Source organism: Ambystoma mexicanum, chromosome 1p (assembly GCF_040938575.1).
Source record: "Ambystoma mexicanum isolate Mex_15411 chromosome 1p, UKY_AmexF1_1, whole genome shotgun sequence".
In the NCBI taxonomy this organism is placed as follows: domain Eukaryota; kingdom Metazoa; phylum Chordata; class Amphibia; order Caudata; family Ambystomatidae; genus Ambystoma; species Ambystoma mexicanum.
Genome location: NC_090921.1, coordinates 803,803,573 through 803,826,120, shown reverse-complemented (window position 1 = coordinate 803,826,120; position 22,548 = coordinate 803,803,573). Strand labels below are relative to the sequence as shown.

The 22,548-nt window shown below is 48.5% G+C and overlaps 1 protein-coding gene across 2 annotated transcripts in view; it reads left to right on the top strand.

Annotated features, from left to right (window-relative positions):
- The window catches only part of APH1A (aph-1 homolog A, gamma-secretase subunit), a 394,203-nt gene that overhangs the window by 175,145 nt on the left and 196,510 nt on the right, over nt 1–22,548 (top strand). For both annotated transcript variants that reach the window (XM_069652174.1, XM_069652179.1), the window contains exon 4: nt 11,127–11,249. In XM_069652174.1, coding sequence (XP_069508275.1) covers nt 11,127–11,249 — 123 coding nt within the window. The remainder of the gene's footprint in view (nt 1–11,126; nt 11,250–22,548) is intronic.

The window sequence follows — 22,548 nt, the reverse complement described above, 5'->3', positions numbered from 1 at the left end:
TCTCCCATGTCTACATAATCAATGTGGAGCTCTCTGAATGGGCCACTTGGTTTTGGTATCGTACCCCTTAGTGTACGCAATGTCATACCTGAGTTGTAAATTTGACATGTCGTGCATTCTAGAGCTAACCTTGTGACATGTTCCTGGAGGCAAGGTGTAAACCAATCTTCTTGTATCTCTGCCATTATGTGTTTCTTTGTGTTGTGTGCAGGAAAGTGTAGTTGTTGAAATGCTATTTCTAACAGCGTGATTGGCATTACCACTTTTCCTGAACTCTCTTGTCGCCACAATAAATCAGTCGGTGATTTGCTGCATCCTCTCTTAGTCCACAGCAATTTTTCCTCTGCACTAGCTCCCTCTTGCAGCTCTATTATCTCCTGTGTGGACATCATGTTGTATCCTGTGGGGACTTCTTGGCTTGCTGTGTGGTGCAACATGTACTCTCCTATTTCACCTTTTTGTAGATATGAAGCTGCTTTGGCAGCGGCGTCTGCTGCCGCGTTCCCCAAAGATACAAAATCTGTATTGGTGGTATGAGCTTGACATTTTACGATGGCCACTGCCGTGGGGTCTTGCAGGGCCTCAATCAGTTCTTTCAATAATTCTGCATGCTGGACTGGCGTTCCGTCTGCTCGTCGGAACCCTCTCCGCCCCCACCGGGCCAACCCACCGTGAACTGTTGTTGTCATGTATGCTGAGTCTGTATATATGGTCACTGCGCACCCCTTGGCGGCATGCAATGCTTCTATTAGCGCTATTAGTTCTGCTGCTTGCGCTGAATAGTGTGATGGGAGGCGGTGTTGTACTAGTATCTCATATTCATCTTCCTCTAATCGTACCACTGCCATACCCACATGCTTTTCTCCTGTCTCCATGTCTATTGATGCTGACCCGTCCACAAAATACACCTCACCCTCGGTCAGGGCATTTTCAAAAATCACTTGATCCTTACTTTCGTCACCTATGTACGTGGCGCAGTTGTGGTTTTGCATGTCCTCAATGGTGCATGCCTCTGTGATGAATGTGGCTGGGTTCACTGTTTTACATCTTACTATATGGATGTTAGCGCTGGACAGTATTATCTCATATGCTGTGGCGCGTTGTGTTGTCAATGTGCTCTTTGTTCGCTCTAATATTGCAAAAAGTGAGTGTTCCACGAACAGTGTCACCGGGCAGCCCATTACTATCGTGGCACTTTTTTCAATTGCGAACGCGGCTGCAGCTAGGGATTGCTCGCACGCGAAATGACCTTGCATTACTGCGTCTAGGGTGCCGCTATAGTAAGCGAGTGGTTTGTGCCCTAAAGATGTTTTCTGTGTCAGTACTGCTGTCATCAATGTTCCTTTGCAGTGTGAAAATAAGAAGAATTCGCGCCCATAATCTGGGTTTGCTAGTACTGGAGCGCTTGATATCAGCTCTTTTAGTGAGTTAAATGCTGTGTTCATCACCTCTGTCCATTCTATGTGTTTGTGTTCCTGTTGTGCTTCTTTCAGTGCCTGTAGCAAGGGCCTTGTGTACGCTGCATAGTCCAATATCCATGCTCGGCAATAGTTACACATACCCAGAAATTTCTGCATCTCTTTTACTGTTTTGGGCTCCCCAATTGTTCTAATCGCCTGTGCCCTGTCTGGTATAATTCGCTTGCCATCCTTTGATATCAACTGACCCAAGTATAGGACCTCCGTCAGACAGTATTGTAACTTCCCCTTGTCCACCTTGTACCCCTTATTTGCCAATAATGTCAATAGTGTTATCGAGTCCTGTCTGCATTCTTCCTCAGCCTGTGCACAAACCAATAAATCATCAACGTACTGAATCACTGTGCTTTCTACAGACAAATTCCCCAGATCTTCATGTAGTACCCTGTTAAATATGCTTGGGCTTTCGCAATATCCTTGTGGTAGTCTGCAGTGTTCGAACCTCCTTCCTCCCAATGTAAATGCTGTCAAGTACCTGCTCTCTTCTGCCAAGGGAATCGAAAAGAATGCATTTTTTAAGTCAATTACTGTGAAGTGTGATGCTATTTTTGGAATGTTGCACAGTATTGTCGCCGGGTTCGGGACTAAAGGGAACTCCTTCATTACCACATCGTTCAATGGGCGTAAATCTTGTATCATCCTCCATGAACCCCCCTTCGCTTTTTTGATTGGGTAAATGCATGTGTTGCATGGGGAGTTTGAGGGCACTATTATACCCTGTGCTAGCAGTGCTTCTATTGTCTCTCTGATCCCTTCTTCTGCTTCTCGCGACAGTGGATATTGTTTCACCCGGGGCAGTATTGCTCCTTGTTTTACTTTTATCACCACAGGCTGAACTTCATGTAGCAACCCTACATCGTGGGGGCCATTAGTCCATAAGTTAGCGGGTACTGAACTCATGTCTTCATCAAAAAATGTATGCGGTGCTCCTACTACCGCCATTAGTTCAACTTTAGTTTGTCTGGCTGTAACTACGATGTCGCAGGGCATTGCCAGTTCCATCACTACTTCACCATCTCCCTCAGTGTCAGAAAATAGCTCCTCGTCCGAGAGCTCCCTCAGGGGGATATTTGCATTTGTACACAATACTGTCCGCCACTCACACCCTTCCATGTCAATACCAATCACGCATATTCTGTTTGCTGATACATGTATTGCATGCAAATCCAATGATAGTACTTCCCCAAGAGCAGTGTCAGGGCTTGCTATGGGACGAAAAAGGAATTCTGCTGGTATTCTCCACTCCACCCTTTTTAGTTCTGGTACTATGAGAGCCAATGTTCTCATGCCTTCAACAAACATCTCCTCATTTCTTGGTACCCCTCTGATCTCTTTTATTGTTGTGTGGCCGTGTATTACTGCTAATATACGGAGGGGGCATATGCCTGGCGTTGAACATACGATGCCGCTCCCTGTGAATGATATGGTCATGTTTAGTTTGCTCAAGAGATCTCTCCCCAGTAAGTTGATGGGAGAGTTTTCATAGTACAGTAAGGGTGCTTTCACTGTTTTACCCCCCACTGTCACATCCAATACCTCTGTGTAAGGAACTTCAATTACAGCCCCAGAGAACCCCTGCGTCTCTAACGTTCTATTAGATAACGGGAACCGGCCCTCTCTAATGCATGATTTCTCCGCTCCCGAATCCACCATGAATATGAATTGCTTGTCTCCTATCTGCGCTCCTATCAATGGTTCCTCTGATGCATTGTGGGTCGTAGACAGTACTGGACACGCAAGTGCTCTCTGTGGGCTGTCCTATGCGGGGTGTCTCATTGCCCCCCCTTGATCGAAAATATTCCCCGAAACTACTGACACTCCACTGTAAGGTGCGGGGGCTGGTGCCCCATTAGCTCCTGTGGCGAAAGTATTACCAGGCGTGTAGTGCACATTGTCATTATTCTGTGGGCTGGTTTGTGTTCGGTATTGATGTCCGTGTAGTTGTGCGTTACTCCTTTGTACTACATTGTCTGGTTGCTGGTATTGTCCCATGGGGAGGCCGTAGGGGCTTCCTGGATGGGGGTGTCCGTACTGTTCTATCTCTTGGAAACCGTTGTTTTGTCTGCTCCTACATTCCCTTGAGTAATGCCCCCATCTCCCACAATTCCAACAGCTCCCCTGTGGACCTCTGGGACCCTGCCACCCATTTCCTCCCATTCCTCCATACCCTTGTCCTCCTCTTCGCCCCCTGTACCCACCTCTTCCTCCTCTTGGGGCCCACTCTTGCCACGTTGGACCTCCGTTCTGCTCCTGCTCTGTCCACTGTCGTTGCCCTTGTCCTGCCCAATTCGCTGCTATTCTTCCTTGTATTGCTATTTGCCCCTCCTCTCCTTCCTCTCCCTCCCGTATGAGTGGGAGTCCCGCTACCGCTGCTGCGACCTTCACCAATTTTGATTGCACCAACTTCGCCTCGTCCGCCAACCTTTTCTGTGCTATTTCCCTCTCTCTTTCTTTGATCCTTTTACAATGGTGTACTATTATGCTTTGGATCTCCGGCCAGCCTTTTGCCTCAACACCTGCTATTTTATCTAGTGCCTTTTGCACTTCCTTTGGGAGCCCTCTTTTAATGATGAAGTAAAATAGAGACGTGGATTGGTGCCAGGGCGTACCCGTTTCCGCTCTCCACATCTCCTGCACCCGGAGAATGTAATCCATAGCGTCCTCCCCATCATTCATGGTACATTGCATTACTGACTGCAGATCAGGGGTATCTGGGAAAGTTTCCCGCAGTGCGTCCCACACCCTTGCTCGCACGGTGTTAAAAGAAGGCCCATCATGGCGATCACACTCCAAAGTTACAGCTGGAAAACCCGCTTTAGCCCACACTCTGTCTGCCTGATCCCCTACTGAGGACACTAGTAGGCTTTTCACATCGCCTACTGCCAGCGGTATACCCGCGGTATGTTTTTCAAATGCATATATCCACTTGCTTGCCCCTCCTGACAGCTGTGGTAGTAATTTCATTAAGTTAGCCTTGTCCATCTGAGCCCACGGTATATAGTTCGGCCTCCCACCTCCCCTGTGGAGTAATGGTAGTTGTAATTTCCCTTTTGCCGTTGCAGCTTCCTTTTCCTTGGTCACTGCTGACTCTAATGACGCCATCTTCCCCACCCTATTTCTTAGTCGTCCTATCCATTCATCCTCTATAGTCCCCAGTGAACATGCCCCATCTAGCTCCTCGCCTTCTCCGCCTACTGCCATGCTCAATCTATCACTCTCATCCCCCCCTCCTCTGACATCACATAACAAATCCTCTCTGATCCCTCTCTCTCTCGAGACATCACCAATGCTTCCTTCTGCTGTCCCTACTTCTATTATCCTGGTCGGTTCTTCCTCAATTCTGAACAGTATTTCCCCCTTTTTCCATCCTTCCTCAATTTGTCTACTTTCGCTCGACGCTCTAGACGTGCGTCCAGATTGTGTGGGGGCGCACGCTGTGCGTTCACATATGTCTTTTATTCTTGAGAGCTCATCTCGTGCCACTGTAAGCCTCGACTCTAAGTCACTCGTTAACTTCTCTATGTCCACTCTCTGTGTGCCTCCCTGGGTGTGCTCTCTAGTGTTTTCGTATGGTGGGGGTGCAGTTGGTCTTTGTGGCGTGCTGGTTGAAGGGGGAGGCACATAAATCGGGTCGCTATATCCTGTTGCAGGGGCTGGTTTAGGTAATATTGGGTACAACATAACCACTTCCGCAGGCTGTTCTGTACTTAACTGTTCCTTTTCCTCTCGCGGGATCATTAGTGGATTGTCTGTGGTGGAGGGTAAATCAATATTTGGTGCTGGGGCTTTGGGTGGGGGTACTTCCTCAAACAATCTCCAGAGATCTAATATCTCCTTCCTAGTCTGCCATTTTTTCCCCTTATACTTGAGGCGAATACAGGTACATACCATATCGAGAACGCTTTTGTCAAAAGACCCTCCTTCTGGCCAAATCTGGGGCAACCCCTCCCCTTTCAATTCTGTTAACCATTGATCATGATATTTATTTATGCGTTCAGCATATCCCGGCAAGCTCTTACAAATGTGTGACAAGGGAGTTTCAGCCCCCATCCTCTAAATCGTCAGCGCTACCGCGTTCGCCTTCGTAACTTTTAAATAGGTGTAAATATGCGTACGTATACCTTTATGGCACAGACAAGAGCGGACCTCTCAAAATTGTCACCCACTGTAATTCAGTGCACAAATCTCTTCTCACTCACCATATCTCATCTCTTTCTCATTCTCAGGCACACTTATGTGATTTCACTGGCAATCGATCTAGTACTGGTTATGTCCACACTCTTTGGCACCACCTCAAGGCCACCTGTTCGTCTCTAACACTCGTACGGTGCGCGCACCCTTCACAATGCTTTCCACTCACACTCTTTGTCTTTCTCCTCCCTTTCCTCCCTAGCCAGCTGTCCCTGTTTCCCTACTAAGGTTACTGTGTTCACGTCTGTACGTGCCACTACTGAGTCCCCACTTTTTAAGATGTTCTAACTACTTCATACCCTTCTCATTTTCACCCCCTACCCCGTGGAAATGGAAAAAAAAAGAAATAGAGAGAGAGAGAGCACAATCACTAAAAAATATTCCCAGTGTCTCCTTTTGCTAGACACCAATAACTTATTTCTCACTTCTTCATATATTCCCAGTACTAATTTAGATAGTACTATGCGGCGCCGCCTTCCACCCCCTCTCGGAGCTAGGTTTCCGTCACTTCTACCACGTCACTTATTTCTTACTCCTAATGGCCATATGCAAAAGAAAGAATAAAGAAAATTTCAAGACCCGTCTGTAGTAGACCCCCGATATTCTTCTCCTCTACCTGTCCCCGTTCTGTTATTCCCAATTCCCTTTCTTTTCCCCTTGACGATCACTCGCACTCGGTACTCACGTGCCCGTCTTGAACCGATACTCTCCGAAACTGGGTCCGTCCAGGCGGCGTCACCGGTAACTCAACGGTCAGCCCCTGGCTCCGGCGAGCGGCACTCAAAGGGGATTTTTTTCCAATCGGGATCCCGTACCCTTTCTCATTGAGTGCGCACTTCTTATTGTGCCGGTCGCCGTTGGCGGGCGGCCTCCCGGAGACGGCTCACCGTGCGTATCCCTTCTCGACCGGAGATTCTCGTGCCACAAGGGGGTCGTTTAAGAAGGAGTTAGGAAAAATAGTTTGGAGATATCACGCTATCGGGGTCACCACTGAAAGGAAGCGCCCCCAATTCAGCACGATCCTCCCCGCAATGAGAGACAATAAGGGACTCTCCCGTAGTGGGAATAAGACCAAGACAGAGTGCGGGTGAGCGTAAGTGGGAGTTTATCCAAGGATAAGGCATGCAAAGAACTCTGCAACCTACGAGAGCGCTCTGTCTGACAATAGCAAAGACAGGCGTATTTCTAATACAGAAAACGTCATCAACACCTAAACACTATAGGGGGCACAAGTTAATTGGGATTGGGTATCGTCGACTAACTATAGGTGTTGCTGCAGCATGGTTGGTCTTGGCAAGACGACGTCACTGGTCAGCCTCGTGGGTTGGGTTGGGCCTGGCAGGCCGGCTTGAGGTCATCCGTGCGGTGTTGGTGCGCTGGGGCAGCCTGTGACAATGATGAATACCTTTCCTGTCTTAGTTGCCCTAGGCCATGCACACTGCAGTTATTCAGAAAATGACATTTACGTTCACTAATAAATTGTTCCGTAGCTTATCTTATAAAATAAACGCAACACATGAGGAATGCACCTCGTGAGAGGTCTGGTGGTTGTTGGTTGGGGTGAGATTTACCTGAGTCTTATTGACCGGTATTTTAGGTCGCGGGACGGGGCTCTGGGACCTGGGCCGAGTGATACATGTCTGTCTGCTGCGTTAGAAGTTATTATATAGATGGGTCTCTGTGTCTTGTCCCAATGATGGGGGTCGTCCTTACACGGGGTCAGGATTCTTGGGGGGGTTCGTGGGGATTTATGAGAGGGTGCTGGTAGATCAGTGGGTTCATCCGTGGGTTTATTACCGTGCTGTAAATAACACAGGTGGCGGGCTGTGGCCTTGGTTGCGGCGCCGGGGCCTCTGACTCTCTGAAGTAACGCCAGCTTGGTTGGGGGAGGTGAGGGAGCGCAGCACAAGTCTTAGCTTTTTTATCTGGCAGGCTTGGTGGGGTGGGAGAGGGAATGACCTTGCATATACTCACAAAGGTATTTTCCTCGTGCGTTGCTGATCAGTGAATGCAGAAGTTTTTATACTGTTCTGCCTCATTTTAACGTTATTCAGACACACATATACATATATATATATTTCATTTTCGTTACACATTTCTTTAATACAGTCGGTTCCAGTACCTTTTCATTACCTAACATTATGTTCACTACATTGTGTGCGTATTGTATGTACATTAGACGTTATACGAGGGATATCTAGGTTATGGCCTACAGAGATTGATGCTCGCCGCTTTGGGTGATTCAGAAAACATATATGAGTTCAAGTTTCTACATACTATTGAAAAACACTTTTACAGATAGAGGTTACACGTTTGGTCAACATCTTTCTCCGTGGTTATAGCAGCATTAGTCCAGACCTGGAGGGATATCATATAACGTTACATTTTTATGGTTCGTTCACATTTTAAACAGAGGTAGTTCATTAACACCAATACTTGAACTATTTTCTACCTTCTTCAGATAGTGATGCTTCAGCTTTTTTCCCCGTTGCCCCGGCCTTGCGGTCTGGGTCATACGGGGTGCAATATCACATTGTTACTAATATAATGTTGCCGTGTTGGCATCTCGGGTTTAGCTCATCTCCGACTTTCTCATGGGAACGCGCTCGCAGCGGATCTGCCAGGGCTGCTGAGGCGGCAGAGATGCATGAAAGGCCCTCCAAAGGTGGGGGCCTCGTTACAGTGTGCTGAACTCACACCATGTTTGCTGTGCACGATGGCGTCTAGGCCTAACTTAAGTTTCGGTAAATGCAAAGACAGGGTGCGTGTGGGCAATGTCGTCGGCGGGTGAACCCCCCTCCACCTGGGCCCGGGTGGCATGAGGGTGCTCCCACCGAGCCATGGTCCTCACCTGGGGAGGGAGCTGTAGGTGAGGAGGGCCTCGTGGCCATTCCTCCCCTACAGTCTCTTAAAAGCAATACCTGAGAGTTGGGTTTAGTATTGACAGTCAAAATGGCCGTGATCTCATTTATGAAGGAGCCAAGTGGTCCTGGAGGTCTATAGATAAGGTGCAGAGTTGTAGTGTTGGTTGGAGATAAGGTGAGTTTCAAGGAGAGGGATTCTGCCGAGCTGAGCTCAGTGTTGGGGATGATTCTGAGTGTGATGTTATTTCTGTGTATGAATGCGACTCCACCTCCTTTTGCATGTTGATTGTCGGTCAACTCTAATGATGGAGTAATCGTTAGGGATGGCGAAGGCAAGAAGTAGGCCAGAGGCTGCATGTAACCAAGTTTCAGTGATGGCCACAAAATCGAGGTTTTGAGTGGTGATGAGGTCGGAGATGTCCAGCGCGTGGGCTGTAATAGTTCTGGCGTTAATGAGGGCACCCTTGAGTTCTTTGGCGGAGATGGGGCTGTGGGATGGTGGTAACTTCTGTGTAGTAGTGGAAATGTGTGTGTGCTGAGTGCAAGGGGCTCGAGGGTCCCGAGGCAGTCTGGATCCTAGTCTAAGATTCCTGACTTGGAGCGAGCAAGGTTGATTGGGTGTAGGTTTAGTGGTGAAGTGTTGGAGCCATAAGGCAGGGTCATTGAGGTATGGGTTACTGAGGAGCATTGTGGGATAGTGTAGAGTAGAGTGATGAGGGTCGGTCTTAACAGTGCTGGGAGTGGGGGGACAAAGGGATGTGGTGATTCACCCTGCGATGATAGCGAGAATAAGGTGGCTAGCAGTTGGCAAAGGCCGCATATCTTGAACCAAGTGCCCTAACAGTCTATGCGGTTGGATAAGAGTGCACTGGAGGGTACGTAGAGAGGTTCTTCGCTGGGCAGGGGTAGGATCAGCCAGGAAATGGCAGTCCAGGGGCAGCTTGCTAGGTAAGTACATGTGCGAAAATGCAATCAATGACTCAAAAGGCAATGGTTCAGCTAAACTGGCTAGGTAGGTGCATGTGCAAATGCAGTCAATGACTCAATAGGCAATGGTTCAGCTAAGCTGACTAGGTAAGTACATGTGCAAAATGTAATCAATGACTCAAAAGGCAATGGTTCAGCTGATCTGACTCAGTACGTACATGTGCAAAATGCAATCAATGACTCCAAAGGCAGTGGTTCAGCTGATCTCACTAGGTAAGTACATGTGCAAAATGCAATCAATGACTTTGAAGGTAGGTGCATGTGCAAAATGCAATCAATGACTCGAGAGGCAATAGTTCAGCTAGTCTGGCTAGGTGAATGCAGCAAGTTGCAAGCAGTTGGATTAATGTCAGGCGCTATGCGAGTACTGTAGAAAAAGGATGGTGTGCCGCGTACATATGAGCATTTAAGAGAGGCGGTGACTCATGGCCAGAATGATAATATAAAGGTGATACAATGACCATATGAGTCAGCCACATAGTGCCGCTAGGGGGCATAGAAGGTGTAAATGTCTGGCAATGACCAGAGTATCAACAAAAAAAAATGAACTGAGGAAGCACGGAGATTGGGCAGTGCAATACAGAACACTGCTATGGGAAGAAGTAGAATAGCGGTGAATGGGCGGTGCAGGTCCATGGATAGGAGCTGCGGCACAGTGTGCAGGATGCTAGTGGTCCGTTTTACTGGCAATACATAGAAATCTGGAAAACCGTTTTACAAGTAATCCATTTAAAAGTCCGTTTTACAGGCAGTGCAAACAGTGTTATACAAGCTATGCATTAGATCAGAAGTTGGTTAACGTACACAGTATCTAGTGGGAGGGGACGTTAGGATAGATCCTCAGGTAGTAGCAATGGATTTTTAGATGCGGGCAAGAACAGGAACAATAATAGACAAGTGGAGTGTACCTGACACTTAATGGAATTTGCTTTTATGAATTGGTTAAATTGACGAAGAGACTAACACGTGTATACATCTTTATTGGAGCCTGAATTCACATTGTCATTTTCGTTTCCAACTGCACTTCTCCTTGACATGGATCAGCTCAGCTGACATGCTCTCTCCTTCCCAAAAGTGCGAAATATATATATATATATATATATATATATATATATATATATATATATATATATATATATATATATATATATATATATATATATATATATATATAGAAAGTATATAGATTGCATTTACAGGAGATTCTTTTTTTAAAATCCTTATGGGATAAATCGTGACTCAACAATGAGCTGCCCCAGTTGCTAGACCCTGCCATTTCAATCCAGACCCATTTTCATCAACTGCTCCCATAAAGAAGCAGGATGCTCTCTGGTAACATCTTTAGCATGTACAGGTTACGGTAGCAACTTGCATAGATCAGCTACCTGTATAAACCCCCTAACCAATGATTCTTTTGGTGTTCAGCCTCTTTAAAGGAAAGCATTTGCTTGTGTATGAATATGTGCGTTCAATTCTTCAGTAAGTTGTTGCTCTTTTATGGAATTTTTGTTTGTTTCCATTTTCTAGTCTTGGATGTCTTTAGGTACTCTGTGTAGCACTGCTGAGCTTTTTATCTTTATTTGAACTTGTTTGTTTTCCCTTTCAGTGTCAGGCCTTGCTTTCGGTATCATCAGTGGAGTGTTTTCTGTCATTAACATCCTGGCTGATTCGATCGGGCCGGGGATTGTGGGTATCCATGGGGATTCGCCTTATTACTTCATCACTTCAGGTAAGCGGCTTGTTGTCTTATAAAGGTTTCAACCTACAGTTTCTGTTAACTTTGATCGTCTTTCTTAAACAAACATGGGCCACACGCCATATGAACCACTACAATCTAGCCCCAGTGTTAGTTGTGGCTCAAGGGCCACCTATATCGCGAGCCAGAATGCCGAATGAAGTATGGCATGCATATCTGAGGCTAAAGTAGATGCTGCATATTGTTTGGCTGTGCTGTCGCATGTTTTGTGAGTTGCCCAGTTTTAGGGTGAGTTATTTTTCATTGTATTGAATATTGTGGCTCGTCTTTCATGGGTCGGGCAGTACCTTTGGATGGAAGACCTTTTGATATGTCTATTAATAACTAAATGCGTGCAAACACTAATTGACCCACCTGTTCAAAACCTCTAAAAGAAAATGGTCTGACGCTATCCCAGGGCATAGATTTTTATCCCAGGGAATAAAGCCCCTTTCTAATTCGTGCAATTTTTCTGAGATATACTGCACACCTCCTGAAGATGAAGACTTCTTTGGTGGCTCATAATCCTTCTCCCAAACTCCTGCACTACAAGTCTGTATGAGGCCAATTAAGCCAATCGATCATGGAGGCAGAAAATGACCCCCACTGGTGTCACACAGAATAACCTCAATGCAAGCATCTATCTGCATGCCAGCCAGGATACTCGTGTGTAGGTCACTAATCCCCTTAACACCTCCAAGGTCCTATGTCAGTAGGGATCCGTGCAGAGCATTACCTGTATGGACAATAGAGCGCTGCCAGAGATGGATGCAGCATGTAGACTCATTATGCGTTTTTCCCATATGTCGGCTATGATCAACGGAGTGGCATGGCTGCAGAAGAGGACAGCTTCAATACTACTGCCTGACGCTGCAGATTGAGGAATAGAGGGTACAATGTCTTCCTGAGTTAAAGATGGCCACCAGGGTTTTTATAGCTTTGGAAACTATTAGAGAAGATTTCCTGTTATCCTCATTTTGCTTAACTTTCTGGGACCCTCGGTACTTTTGTTTTATTCGCTAATGTCTGGACATTATCTAGCAAGTTCAGTGCAAACTGGTGGCATTATTTTTACTTTCACATGGTGACAATTTAGTGTAGTCATTTTCTTCAGCGAGGTAGCCATTTGTCCTTCTTTTATAAAGGCCTAAATGAGCATCGATTAAATTTTTTTTTCTTTCATTTTTTTTCTGTCTTTGTTGATTGTCTTGTTTTTTATTGGCAGAAATTACCATTTACACAAATAAATCAATGCAGTTAAAGAGTACTATGAAGAAAACCATTTACTAATTAACAGGAAGAAGTAAAACATGTCTTCACCCCTAATTGAAAAAAGTGACAGGCGAGAAGTTAGTACTGGATGGCACACCCCTGGAATATGTTTTGGAATTCCCATAGCTAGTAAAGACCATATTGTAATCATTAAACTGGAAACCACATACTGTATCGATGAATAAAAGCAGAGTTCTCCAGCAGCGCAAACTGGTTAGGAAAACCTATTTCGACACAATTTGATGCGGTTTTCCTGACAAAGTACGTAAATGAGACTATTTTAAGGGAAACATTGAAAGGAAGAGGACATTTGTGTTAATGCATGGTGTACTTTTTCTCCAACTATGAACAGAAAGTGTGGTACTTTACTGCACTAAAACATATGTCCTTTATCTAAATCTTTAAAAAAGAAAAATATATATGGCGCATGTGAAGGGCAGATCCACGCTTCTATAGACCAATCTATTTTTTTTTTTTTAACCTTTATTTCTGACAGAACAGATCCACACATCTTTTGGGTTGCAGCCCAAAGAACATTTCATATGTAATGGTACAATGATCCTGACATTTCACATCAATACATTTGGTACTCAAAGCCTCAATTTGTCTATGGTTACATCAGTGAAGAAACAAGAAAAGAGGCCTGTACAAGTACTTAGTTTGTCATGCTCCCACATAAATATTTACAAAGATCAGCCCCACGAGTCGTGCGGTCTGGCACCTGCCGGCAAGGTGTATTTATCCATATATCTATATCTATAGCATTTAGCTATTCCTCTTAGTTCGGGACATTTTTTCTCCTTCCAGCGCAGGAGGATTGACATTTTGTCCATCGTGCAACCCATATTAGCAAATATTCTAGGGGTTCCCCTATGCAGTAATTCCCATATACCAAAGAGCGGGCCAAGGGGTTCATACTCTAAATGTACATCAACAATCTCAGAAATCCTGTCATTACATGAGTCCAAAAATTCCCCAGTGTGTGGCATTACCAAAACGTGTAAATGGCCAGCGTTTTCGAAACCACACTTTGGGCAGCAGTGTACCTGCAAGGCCGAAATTTTGGAGAGTCTAGCAGGTGTATAATAGTCTGTTCAGAATTTTGAATTGCATAAACCTGAACCTGAAATTCATGGACACTTGCTTGGTGTGGCTACACACCTGGGCCCACTGCTCGTCTGACACCACCAAGTCCTCGGACCAGCTGTAACGCTCACCTGATTCCCGTAGAGGCGCCGGTCTTGACTGGGCATATACCGTATCTTCAAAGGTGATGTGTAACACACGGCTGGCTCTTTGGGCTGGACCTCTGTGCACTGTATGTCTGACTCGAAGGGTAAGATGTCTGCAGATAGAAAATATGGGATTAAGGAACTGGGTTATTGAATGTCTCTCTCTTCTTCCCTTTCTCTTCTCCTGTAGAACCCCAAAGGTTAACGCTCTCACCTTAGGTAAGTGAACGCCGTGCTCTCCATCTGCCTCGGGGCAGGGTGCTGTAACCAGTTTCTTCACTGGATAAGGGGAGCAGGCCTCTTGACTTCAGAGGACTGCTGTCCGTCGTTTACTGCACGAACGGTAAGTTTCGAGTAATTCTAATGTCTTTAAAGTCTTTAGTAATGATGTTTCTTGTTTTGCAGGGTTCCGGCGATGGCGGATGACGGGCTGAAGTGAGTTGAAGATGGAGCCCGTGTGATGAATAGAAGCGCCTGGAAGCACGTAAGTAAGCGCTTGTTGCCTGCTTCACGATGCGCTCTAACTGTCTTTTTATTTTGCAGGTACAAGTTCGGAGCGGCTGCAGGGTGCCGGAATACCCACTGGGTTAGATGTGGAAAGGAGTAATGGCACGTGAGTATTAAAGTTCCCCAATGTCTTTAAACGCACCTTGTTTTGTCTTTCAGATGCGGGATGCAGCGCCGAAGGCCTCTGGAGCGTGCAAAGAGTTGGTAAGCTTTTGTCTTTCAGATGCCGGAATGCAGTGTGAAGACCTCCAGAGTGCACGAAGAGTAGGTAAGCCTTTGTCTTTCAGATGCCGGAATGCAGCGCGAGGCGTTGGTGACAGCCGATGGACCAGGTAAGTGAAGAGCTGTCACTGAAGACCGTAATGCTAACCTGTTCTTTCTTGTCTTTATAGGTGTTGCTGAAGACTGGATTCAGGATGGTAAGCCTTTTTCCTTAGGCCCAGGATCAGATGCAGAAGACACGATGAGCGTTCTGCTGCAGAGGATGCAGAATAACGCAAAGCAGGATTCATCCATCGGGTGTGGTTTAAATAGCCTCCTGTAGTGCTTAGCTGTCTCCTTCCACAGCCACGCCTAGGTAAGAAAAGAGTTCCTGCTTTCCAGAAGAGTTCCAGTGTTCTGAATCTAGGGAGTGGCTCCTGGCCCACCCAACAGGAGAAGTAGTTCCAAACCGAAGAGGATCAGAGGCTCAACTGGCAGGCAAGTAAGCAGCATGGTCTGCTGCAGGTAAGTCCACCCAAGCATTATGAGCCCGGCGCTTCCAGCGCTGGGACTGGGCATATTTATGAGCCTGGTGCCACTGGCGCCAGGACTGGGTCCAAAAGGTCCCAATTTGGACTGGTTGGCACTCGGAACCTGGGTTATGGATCTGCTTCCAAGGGAGTTGGGAAAACCCTGACCTTTTGGAAGCAGAGATCATGACACCAGCCGGCCTTGGCTGCCGGTATCTGTGGTGAGTCAGGCGTTTGTATGAATTTGTACAATGTAGACCTGTGTCTGCAGCTAGTCGAATTGACTGTGTAGGCCAGCAGTGTATTTTCCCGGGGATCGTTGAGGGTAGGACTCCCATCTGGCAGCCGTGGCGGCCCGCAGTCTATAAAATTGGAGGAGTTTCCCGCTAGTATCCCTGTTTCGAGGGGATTGGGTCCTCCGACGTATTCCATATCTATGACAGGTAATCACCACAGCTGTGCTGCTTTGGAAAATTTTCAGGCGTCGATACGCTGTCCTCAAGGGCCTCCGTCGAGCCGTCGTCACCGGATGTTATAAGTAAGGTACACGACGGCCATAGCCTCAGTTCCGTTTTTTCTGCGAACGTGTCCGCTTCAGAGATCTCGGCGCGCCTCGCTTCTTCTGCGTTTCTATCGGTTCTTCGAACTCGGTTTGTGAAGATTGTATCATGTCTTCCTCTTCTTCTGTCCCGCGGTCGGGTTTCAAGAAGTGTCGGGACTGCGGTTCCAAGATGTCGCTGACGGACCTGCACAACGCCTGCCTCTGGTGCCTCGGGCAGGACCACGCTACGGACGATTGTGACGAATTTCGGTGGGTAAGGTTTCCAAACCCCGTAAGCCGAGGTCCACTGGATTTTCCACAGACGATTCAAGGGGCGACACTCCGCGTCGTCGGCGTAATTCTAGGGGGGGGTCTCGGTCCTGGAGTGGGTCCCGCCATTCCTCTGCCTCTTCGAGGCACTCGCAGAAGCGCCGTCACCGGTCGCCTTCCCCGTCCTCGTCCGAGAACTCTGCCCGTCGGCGGGTTGCTTGTCCCAACAAGCACTCTACTCCCGCGGAATGGGAGGCATTTTGCAAGGAAATGTTGGTGATTTTTGAATCACAGGGCTCCGGTCCGTCCGTGCCTTCGAGAGAAGCCAGCCGTGACTGTGCTAGAGCCACCGCTCGCACGCCTTTGGGCTCGGGTGGTCGCTGCGATCATCGAGAACCTTCGAGGTCTCGATCGGACTAGCCATCCCCGCTCCAGGTCCCGGTCCTCGACGCCCTCGAGACCGTCAGAGCCTGTGAGGTCTTCTTCGAAGACCTCGACGCCATGTCCGTCGAGAGGTTCACTCGAGGCTCTGGCTCCATGGAAACCATTGGTGCCGAGGCCGTCTAAGGACACGCTCGGGGCACCGCCCTTGAGGACTGTGAGGCCGTCGGCGCCACGCTCAACGTCGACGCAGATTCCCTCGACGCCTTTCGAGGATGCTTTGTCGGAGGTACCCTGTGGCAAGGTGGAACCCCCGAAAAAGGCTCTGGCCAAGTCCAAAAATGTATTTGTCCCTTTTTCTGTGCCCCCATTCCAGCCTCTGGATTATATTTCTGAGGTGGAAGAAGGGTCCGAGGAAGGTTTGGTTCCTGATGAGGTACCTGACAAAATATTGTCTGGTCATAGCCAGATTGAAGACCTGCGTCAGTCGTTGCACAACGCCAGTGGTCTGGACACCTCCCCGGAGGGGAGTTTGGTAGGCCTGAGCCTGGTACGCACGCCGAGTCTTTGTACCGGCGGCTTATGTCAAGGGTGTCGGAGTACTTGAGGTGGTCTGCGGCCCAGACAGATATCCTGGACCTAGGTCCACCAATTGACCCGATTCTGCCATTCCATATGGCCTTGCAAAGAAGGGTGGCGGCGGCTTGGACTGCTCCAGAGAGTCTCCCGGCAGCAGGGAAGTCATTGCCGAGAAAATGCCGCCCAGCCAGTGGCGACCCCGGCTACTAGTCCGTGCACCCTACTCCGGAGAGTTTGGTGGTGCAGGCGGCCATGGCTAAACCGGCGTCGTACCCTACCATCCCGCCTGATAGGGATGACAAGTGTTTTGACGGTTGGGCGAAGAAAGGGTTTTCTTCAGGGGGTATGGCTTTGAAAGTAGTCAACTCTGTGTGCCTTAGCACGTTTCACTCATACTTTGTGGAATTGTTTCCTTAGCGGCTGAACATGTTCCCGAAGGGGAGGAACGGAATGGTTTTCTTGCTCTTGTACAGGATGGCAAGGAGGCCATGTGTGAATCGGTTCAGTCGGGTCTAGACATGGCAGACTGTGTCGCCCGGTCCATGGCGGCGAGCACCGTGATGCGCAGATTTGGGTGGTTGCGGAAGTCTGGGTTTGCCCCGGATGTACAAGCCCGGCTTCTCAACATGCTTTTTGATGGTGACCATCTTTTTGGCAGCAAGGCTGACGAGAGCCTTGAGAGGTTGCAGACCTCCAAGGCTGCAGCAAAGTCGTTGAGCGCTGCAGTTAGCCAACCTCCGCCTTTTTGTCCTAGAGGACCGCAATGGAGGGGAGGTTCCTTTCGATATTACTCTACCTTTGGTAAATCGAGGGGAGCTGCAAGTCAAAGAGGCCAACGTAGGAGTACCAGAGGTGGAAAACAGAGTACTCGAGGTGCCAAGGCCGCTCGAGCAGTTGCCTCATTGCCCTCAGGCACTGCCGCTTCAGCTCAGTCATGAGGCCATGTCCCATGGTTTGCCCTTTGGGGAAGGCTGGCGCAGCATCTTGTAGAATGCCGTGCCATTACTTCAGATGTGTGGGTTCTGGAGTTCATAGCCCACGGCTACTGCCTTCCTTTCCGGCAGAGGCCTTGCGACAATCCACCAGGGAATTTCTCTTTGAAGAGTCTGGATCCGCTCCTTGCGCAGGAAATCAAATCCCTGCTGGAGAAAGGAGCCATAGAACTGGTGCCTGTAGCGGAGAGGAGCAAGGGATGGTATTCCCCTTATTTTTTGATTCCGAAGAAAGACTGGGGATTGAGACCCATCATGGACTTGCGTGGTTTGAACAAACTCCTCAGGAAGGACAAGTTTAAGATGGTTACTCTCTCTCAAGTCCTCCAGGCCCTTCAACTTCAGGACTGGTTGGTGTCTCTCGACCTCAAGGATGCTTACTTTTATGTGCCATCCCAAGCACAAGAAGTACCTGAGGTACGCGGTTGGCGACTCACACTTTCAGTTTCGGGTCCTGCCGTTCGGATTGACCTCCGCCCGAGGGTTTTCACCAAGCTCATGGTGGTGGTGGCAGCGTATCTCAGGAAAGGGGGATTCACGTCTACCCCTACCTAGACGATTGGTTGATCAGGGTGCGCTCTCCGGAGCTAGTCCTAGATCATCTTGTCAGTCACCTGCCACTCGCTCCACAGGCTGGGCTTCTCCCTCAACTTGAAGTCCCACTTGACGCCAACCCAGCAGCTCCAGTACATCGGAGCAGTGCTCGACACATCCCTGGGGCTGTGTATCCCTCCCCAGGTGAAGGCTCATCACATTCTGCAGATGGTGCACAAGTTTCAACATGCCCAGAGTCTCCCGGCGTTCGAGTTCTTGAGGTTGCTCGGCCTCATGGCATCCTGCATTCTTTTGGTGCCAGAGGCTCGACTGTGGATGAGATCTCTGCAGTGGGCTCTCAAGATGCACTGGTCAGTCCTTCATCAGGATGTCGGACCCCGTTCAGGTGCCGCCCTCGGTCGCCCAGGACCACCTTTGGTGGGCCGTCGAAGGCAATCTGATGAAGGGGGCTTCATTTTGGCTACCCTGGCCGGAGGTGATGATTGTGACGGACGAATCCTTCACGGGATGGGGAGCTCATGCCAACGAGTTGACAGTCAGCGGTCATTGGTCTCTGTCGGAGTCCAGACTCCATAACAATCTGTTGGAGCTGAGGGCCGTCAGACTTGCCCTGAAGGCTTTTCTACCGACTGTGCAAAGGAAGAATTTCCTGATTCTGACGGACAACACAGTGGCCATGCACTACCTCAACAAAAAGTGAGGGAGGCAGGGTCACTTCCTCTGTGCAGGGAGGCGATGCAGCTCTGGTTCTGGGCCAACCAGCTGGAAATTTCGATCTCGGCAGTTCATCTGGCCGGAGACAAACGAGACGGCAGACGCTCTGAGCAGGCAGAGTGCGATCTCACGAGTGGGAGCTGGCTCAGGAGATTCTCCTGGCGATCTTTGCCCTTTTGGGGACCCCACAAGTGGATCTCTTTGCCTCGAGTGTCAACCGGAAGTGCGAAAGGTTCTGTTCGCGGGAATTTCCTCCAAGAGGAGCCTTAGGGGACACGTCGTGGTGGAGTGGTCCTTCTCACTGCTGTACGCGTATCCTCCAGTCCCAGTCATCCCGCAAGTGCTGCAGAGGGTACGGAGATTCGGTTCCCGGATGATCCTCACTGCTCCGACATAGGCCCGGAGAACGTGGTACCCAGACCTTCTCGACTTGTCCATCTGCCCTCCACGCCGTCTTCCCTACCGAGACGATCTGCTCTCACAGGAGGGGGTTCAGGTTCTCCATCCAGAGGTCAGATCCCTCAACCTTCACGCTTGGCTTCTGAAAGGTTGAGGTATAAGGATTGGGATCTACCTGAAGACATGATGGAGGTGTTGCTTTCGGCCAGGCGGCCTGCAACAAAGTCCCTGTACCGTTGCTTTTGGAGAAAGTTCTGCGACTGGTGCAGGGTTAAGAATGTGGATCCTTTTTCATGTGACATTCCTGTGGTTCTGTCTTTTTTGCTTTCTTTAGCCCACAAGGGCCTGCAAGTGGGTACCATTAAAGGTTACCTGGCGGCTCTGTCCATATTTAAGCGCTCGTCTGAGTAGTGTTCTTATTTCAAAATTCCTTTCTCAGTTTCTGAAAGGGCTCACTAATGTGTTTCCACCGTCACCTTTTCAGGTGCCTGGTTGGGATTTGAACCTTGTTTTAAAATTCCTAATGGGTGCTCCTTTTGAGCATTTACATTGTTGTCCTTTGAGACTGTTAACCCTTAAAACTGTATTTTTAGTTGCGGTTACTTGCGCTCGCAGAGTGAGTTGCAGGTACTTTCTGTTAAGCCAACCTTCAGTGTTTCATAAGGACAGGGTTGTCCTTAGGGTTCGTCCTTCCTTTCTTCCGAAAGTGGTGTCGGAATTTCATTCAAGCCAGGTCATTCTTCCGGCATTTTATCCTCCTCTGCATCCTGGTAAGGAAGAGGAGAGGCTCCATAGGTTGGATCCTAGGAGAGCTTTAAGTTTCTGCATTTCACGCATGTCCCGGGTCAGAGTGGACGGTCAGCACTTTATAGGATATGCTGGAAGGCGTTTGGGACAAGCTGTTACAAAGCAGACTTTGTCTAGATGGATTATCTTGCAATTTCTGAATGCTACCTCTTGGCGGGTAAGGACCCTCCGGTAGGCTTACTGGCCCATTCTACTAGGGGTATGGCTGCCTCTACTGCCCTGCAGAGGGGTGTTCCTATTCGTAACATCTGTGACGCAGCCACGTGGGCTTCGATCCATACTTTTGTAAGACACTACTCCTAGATTAGATCCATGGACAGGATCTGGCCTTTGGCAAGGCGGTCTTCTATTCTGCAATTTGATTGGGCATTCTAAATTTCTATATTCTAAATTATTTTCCCTCCTCCATACGTTGCTACTGCTTTGGGAGTCTGTCATAGATATGGAATACGTCGGAGGACCCAATCCCCTCGAACAAGTTACTTTCTTACCTGGTAACGTTCTTTCGATGGGATGGTCCGACAACGTATTCCATATCGCTCCCTCCCTACCTGCCCCGCTACAGAATTTCTTATGCGATTGCAACTTACGTTTCCACAAGGCTTTCTGTGGTCATAGTGACAGAAGATTGGTGCCACACGTTCTGGGGAAAAAACTACAACTGAGGCTACGGGTATCGTGCGTCCTACTTATAACATCCGGTGACGTCGGCTCGACGGAGGCCCTCGAGGACAGCGTATCGACGCAGACGCCGAAAATTTTTCCGAAGCAGCACAGCTGTGGTGATTACCTGTCCTAGATATGGAATATGGCGTCGGACCATCCCATCGAAAGAACGTTAGCCGGTAAGAAAGTAACTTGTTCGTCCTGCCTTCCAAGTGGCTGGTGTAATAAATCTGCCCTCTGGGAATATATTGGCTAGATGCTTATAGCCGAGGCTGCTCCATTTTGTTTTATGGCTTTGTACCACGTCGGGCTGAGGTCTGGGAAGATCCATAGTGGGAGCCACCTGTAATAGGGTACTGTGGCACCCGTGTGCGACGATATCAGTTTCCATGCAAGTAGCGTGGATTTGACCGGGTCGAAGGGACAATGTTCTTTGTAGTGTCAATGTAGTATCGGGGACCCAAGCTCAGCCTCGCCCGCCGCCAGTGCTTTTAGCTTGACATGTGTGTGGGGGTGGAGGGGAAAAGGCCTAGGAAACCAGTATGTAGCATATTGGGCCTTGGATGCCATCCAGTACTAGGTTCGACTCCGCTAGTCTGCCTTTCTCATATGTGAACGTCTGGCCCAACCACTCTTTGCGGACCGCTCCGGCGTGCCAGGGAAATTGGGCGAGCATCCTGTGTATCGGAGTGAAAAAATTCTGCCCAGGCCAGATTGGGACATTAGCATACACGTAGAACGTCTTGGGAAGTAGAACCATCTTTATAAGAGACAGTCTGGCTGCCGGGGACAGAGGGAGTGCCTTCCGTTTATTTAACTTGCCTTGTATGTGTTGCCTGAGTGTTTCATAATTGTCTCTCTGGAGTGTTTCGTGAGTTCTGGAGATGATCACCCCCATATATTTGATGCGGTCTGGGGCCCATTGGAGCGTGAGCTCTCCCTGGCAGTTTAATGTGTTATTTGTGAGGGGAAAGATTTCTGATTTCAATGTGCTAATTGTAAAGCCTGATAGTTCCCCGATGGCTATGATATCATGTATAATTGGAGCAAGGTTTGTCAAGGGGTCTTGGACAAAGAACGCAACATCGGCGTATAGAGAGATAATTTCGAGGGACACAGCCAGGTGGATACCATAGTGTGCGTGATGTGTCCCAATGTACTCCACCATTGGCTCAATGGCCAGGGCGAAGAGGATCGGGGAGAAGGGGCACCCCTGCCGAGTTCCTCTCTCCAGCTGGAACTGGGAGGATGTGAGTGAGTTGACCCAGACTCTAGCCAGCGGCTGTGTACAACAGCCTAATGTATTGCCTCATATTGCACCCAATAACCATCTTTTCCAAAGTTAGGAACATATAATCCCACGCCACCATGTCAAGCTTTTGGTTCATCTATCGTGACCGCCACTGCCTGGGTGCTGGTTTCTAGTCTGGCCATGATATTAAACAGCCTGCGTATGCTGAGTGCATTGGACCCTTCCGGGATGAACCCGGCCTGGTCTGGGTGTATTAGTTGAGGTATTCATGGGAGGAGTCTGTTGGCCAGTATCTTGGCAACTATTTTTGTATCGCAGTTTGAGCGACAGGGGCCTGTAGGAAGCACTCATTTTTAGGCTTTCCCGGCTTCGGTAGAACCGTGATCATGGCCTCA